This window comes from Etheostoma cragini, chromosome 14, assembly GCF_013103735.1.
Source record: "Etheostoma cragini isolate CJK2018 chromosome 14, CSU_Ecrag_1.0, whole genome shotgun sequence".
NCBI classification, from domain to species: Eukaryota; Metazoa; Chordata; class Actinopteri; order Perciformes; family Percidae; genus Etheostoma; species Etheostoma cragini.
The window spans coordinates 78,518-83,575 of NC_048420.1; the positions used below are offsets into that span (position 1 = coordinate 78,518).

The window sequence follows — 5,058 nt, forward strand, 5'->3', positions numbered from 1 at the left end:
ATATAGTATAAAGTGGACCAGCTGCTGTGTCCTCCTGTGTCCCTGTGATACAGGACGGTATATATAGTATAAAGTGGACCAGCTGCTGTGTCCTCCTGTGTCCCTGTGATACACAACACTTTTGAACTTTTTGGTCATAATGCCACTAACCCTGTTTGGAGGAAGAAGAATGATGAGGACCATCCCAAGACCACCATCTCTGCTGTGAAGCATGGGGGGGTCGCATCATGCTTTGGGGGGGGGGTTTCTGCACATGGGTAGCATCATGCTTTGGTGCAGGGTGACTGCACTGTATTAAGGAGAGGAGGACCGGGGCCATGTATTGCGAGATTTTGGGGAACAACCTCCTTCCCTCAGTTAGAGCATTGGTGATGGGTCGAGGCTGGGTCTTCCAACATGACAATGACCCGAAGACCAGAGCCAGGAGAACCAAGGGGGGGGCTGTGGAAGAAGGAAGATCAAGGTTCTGGGGGGGCCTAGCCAGTCTCCAGACCTAAACCCAATAGAGAAACTTTGGAGGGAGATCAAACTGTGTTTCTCAGCGACAGCCCAGAAACCTGACTGGTCTAGAGAAGATCTGTGTGGAGGGGGGGGCCAAAATCCCTTCTGCAGGGTGTCAAACCTGGTGAAGAACTACAGGAAAAGGTTGACCTCTGGAACTGCAAACAAAGAATACTCGACCAAATATTAAAATTTCTCAGGTGTTCAAATACTTATTTGCAGCTGTATCATACAAATAAATAGTTAAAAAATCATACATTGTGTTTTCTGGATTATTTTTTATAGTTTATGTCTTACAGTGGACATGCACCTACGAGGAAAATGTCGGACCCCTCCATGTTTTCTAAGTGGGAGAACTTGCAAAATAGCAGGGTTCAAATACTTATTTTCCTCACTATATATACACACATACATACATACACACTTAATTTTCTTTTGGCCGTTTTTGTGTGTTTTTTTCTGCCCTCTTGCCTGAACTCTAAGTCGTCGTTGAAGAGGTTGGGATAGTTCCCAAACTCTTTTCAGTCACTTAAAAGATTAGTACAGAGAATCGGGATTCATCAAAGGATTGATTATTTTTCCCACCCCTACTGGCAATCACTTTGAAAATACTACATTTATGCTGAAAAGAAGTCACTGAGGATTAACAAGAGGTGTCAGGCCTGTTGTCCTTATTACTAGGGCTGCACAATGTATAGTTTTTTATTGTCATCGCGATATCAACTGGCGCACAAACATTGAGAAATACACTCAGGAATGGTTTGTTAGTCTAAAGAAAATATCAGTAGAAAATTGCACTTTAAAATGTAATTCTTCTTTTGGTGCTGCCTTTTATATTCAATTCAATGTTCAAAATGTTGGAAATGATTTCCTTTTATTTGTTGTATTTTAGCAGAATATCATTATCGCAATATCCAACTACTTTACCGAATATCGCACATTTTCCTCTTATCGTGCAGCCCTAATTCATACAAATGTTTATTTGGTTACAGTTTGTCCACTTTTTTGTATGGTTTTTGGAAACTGTTATCTTTTCTTGATTTTTGTTTGTTGTTTTGTGTTGTGTTTAAAATAAAAATAATTAATCATAAAAAAGAGGAAAAAAGCTATCAGGTCACATTTTATGGAGGTCAGAGTCCATTCCTACAATTTTGTACATGTTTGTTTGGGACAGATCTTCCCTAAAAAAATAGGAAAGAATGATCCCATATATTAGAAGCCTGGAGACTTCCGAGCTGCTGAAGTTAGCAGCATTCCAAAGGGCTGGGGGCCCTCTAGTGGAACATCATGACAATGACACCTCTTTGAAACAAAGCCAACAGCCATTCACAGTTCACCTTGGGGGGTTTGAAGGGGTAGTCTGGGGTGAAGGCGATATCCAGGAAAAACACTCCCCCCTCGTACACAGAGCCTGGGGGGCCCAGGATGGTCGACCTCCACTCATAGATGTTGTCACCTTTGGGACCGGCGCTGTCGGTACACAGACAGGGAATAGGACATTCTTAAACATTTGGAGGCTACAAAACCAGACAGATCTGGTCACAGATGAAAACCTCTTGAGTTGCCTGACCTAACCACAACATTTTAATTACACTGGTTATGTGACTAGGATTCTAATTTTCTAAAAACTGAGTGGCAACTCCACTGAGCTCCGTTTCTTTTGGACCGAGTCCAAGTCAACTCTCAAGTCTTTGAGACATGACTTGCGAGTCAAAAAGCTCAATAATTAATATGACAATGACATTAACACAATGGCCCAAAACACACCAAATACTGCACTTCTTTTTAATGCAAAAGTGGGTATTTTACATCCAGCCACAAATGAATCCAAGCATCTCTCTGTGTCAAAAAGTTCAATAAAACACTTAAAACAATAATTGAGTTTCTAGGGCTGGGTAGCCAACACAATACTCTTTGGACAGAACAAATTGCCTCCTTAGTATCGAGTACCGAAAAATGTCTCGGCATTCAAGACCAAATAAAGACTTGTGCCGCAATGTTGTAATTCATTTTTGTTAAAATTGATCTTATGAAATTGGAATAAAAAAAAAGGGATCTCTGATCCACAAAAAGGGATCAGAGTGGAAGCTTCTGTCAGTGTAACTCAACAGCTGTTATCTGAATGCATTTCATTTTCTTTTTTTGTAGTTAAGTTGACTGATTATGTGTTAAATTACAACTTATAAACAGATAACATATTAAGGCAGGGGTCGCTAATATGTTTACATTGAAACCAGCTTATCTTTGTTTTGTGTACTAATATGGTTTTACAGTGCAGTATAGAGGGCTTGTTATGGTGCTAGCGGGGCTGCCTCCTGTGGCCTGTGTGAACCCCAACAGTAAATTTAAATACGGACTACGTTAACATTATGTAAATTACATGAATATATTCCGGTTTTGCCCTTATTCCCGGAAAGGATGATATGACTATGACTGACTAAGCTGTTCACCTGGCTAATGAAAGTGAATAGTCCACAAATATTCCCATTTATACGCAGTCGTAAAAAATTTGATTATTTCAACGTTTTCCAACGGTCCTCACTAAGACCAAGAGACTGGATCACATCCCTCCATTCCTCACTAAGACCAAGAGACTGGATCACATCACTCCAGTCCTCACTAAGACCAAGAGACTGGATCACATAAGTCCAGTTCTGAAGTCCTTACACTGGCTTCCTGTAAAGAATTGATTTCAAAATCCCTTTGCTATTTTATAAATCACTCAATGGTTTAGGGCCATAATAAATTTCTGATATTTTACTACACTACAAACCACCCAGACCTCTCAGGTGGTCTGGGACAGGTCTGCTTTCTGTCCCCAGAGTCAGAAATAAACAGGGGGGGGGGGGGGCAGCATTCAGCTTCCATGCTCCTCATATCTGGAACAAACTTCCAGAAAACTGCATATCCGCTGCTACTCTCAGTTCTTTAAATCAAGGCTGAAGGACTTTCTTTAAATGGTGTTTCATTTCTTTTATGTTTAATTTCTTATACTGAACTGTAATTTTTATTCTTGTGTTTTATCTGTTTTCATTTTTTTAACTGTTTTCATTTAAAGCACTTTGAATTGCCCTGTTGCTGAAATGCGCTCTACAAATAAAGCTGCCTTGCATATCCTTTCATTCCTTTGACCATCTTCTTGAACTGCCGGCGTTGTGATGTTTGTGCATATCCAAAACCTGTTGATGTCATCATTTGTTTGTGTAGAGTAACCATAGCAACACACAGCTGACCGTAAGTCGTCAACAGGCATGAGGCTGTAAACTGTACAAAACTGTGATAAAAGCCCCGATCGAGACGCTTATTCCGAATGCTGTCTGAAAGTAGATGTAGTTAATGAGCTGAAGATGAAGTTAACTCCTCGCTCACACTGTCACATTGTTTTCACATTATCATTACATACCTTTTTTTTATAAAAGCCACTATAATTGTACTTCTGTAAATTGTATGATTAAAATCTATTTTCAATGTTATTTAGAAAAGGATTCAAAGTGTGTTCTACTGGGCTTTCTAAGTGTCAAATAAGCTGTATATCACTGCCTCCACTGTACACCCTTAAACTAAACCCTTAACGCCGACCTTACACCACATTACTTTAAGTGATTCCACTGTCACAGACAAATTATCGCAGACTTAATATCTAAATGAAATCATGAGAGTTTTGCAGAAGTTGAAGCTGGTCATACAACTCAGTTGGTAGTAAATTAAATCATGTGAACATTGTCAACAACCAATGGGTAGACGCCCTCCATCACCAAACAGGATGCAGCAAAAGCTAGAGCCAGTGTTGTTTATGGTTGCTATTGCACCACGCTAAGCTAAACGCTAAATGAGGGGAAGTTGCTATTTTCCAACCCTTCTGAAGAGAGTCATCCAACGGGAGTTTTAACGACGGATGGACGCAGACCTCCGGGTAGCGGAGACATTCATCTCCATGTACAGCACAACAGAAAATGGGAAAACTTTCCGTTAAGTTAACAGTAGCCGTGGCTAGCTAGCTGGGTTAAATCTTTCAAAACAATTCTAGTAAGATCTAGAGATCTAGTAATGTGTGACCCTTTATGATCCCCAGTCTTTACATATAATAACAGTCTTTATGAGATGGTTTCATACTTTAGTCTTTTCAAAGTCTATTCAAAATCTTCTAGTGTATGGTAGCCATTAGTTCAACGTCTGTTTTCGGACTCTTTTACAGTTTATCTTCAATGTACTGAGGCTTTTTTCTGCTGTTGCACTCAACATCTGCTAAACAACTAAAATGACTAAACAAGTACCATCTTTTTAATGGTTTGCAGTCAGAACTCTATTCCATGGCATCTTATTGTTAATTCATTACAACAATAAAGCGCAATCAGCCATCCAAGTTGTTATGCCAACACAGTTGGAAGTGATAAATGGATAAGATCGTAAGCCCGTGAAGATAAATCTGAGGCTGACAACTACAGCTGCTTCAAAAGAGCCTCGATTCAACAGCAGCAACACAGTCAGTCAACAGACGTTTCTGCTAGCGAGATTTATATATATAGCGAGATATATAGATATATATATATATATATA

The 5,058-nt window shown here is 39.7% G+C and overlaps 1 protein-coding gene across 2 annotated transcripts in view; it reads right to left on the reverse strand.

The window, feature by feature from the left end:
* The window catches only part of ube2e1 (ubiquitin-conjugating enzyme E2E 1), a 30,684-nt gene that overhangs the window by 8,343 nt on the left and 17,283 nt on the right, over nucleotides 1-5,058 (reverse strand). For both annotated transcript variants that reach the window (XM_034891603.1, XM_034891602.1), the window contains exon 4: nucleotides 1,839-1,971. In XM_034891603.1, coding sequence (XP_034747494.1) covers nucleotides 1,839-1,971 — 133 coding nt within the window. The remainder of the gene's footprint in view (nucleotides 1-1,838; nucleotides 1,972-5,058) is intronic.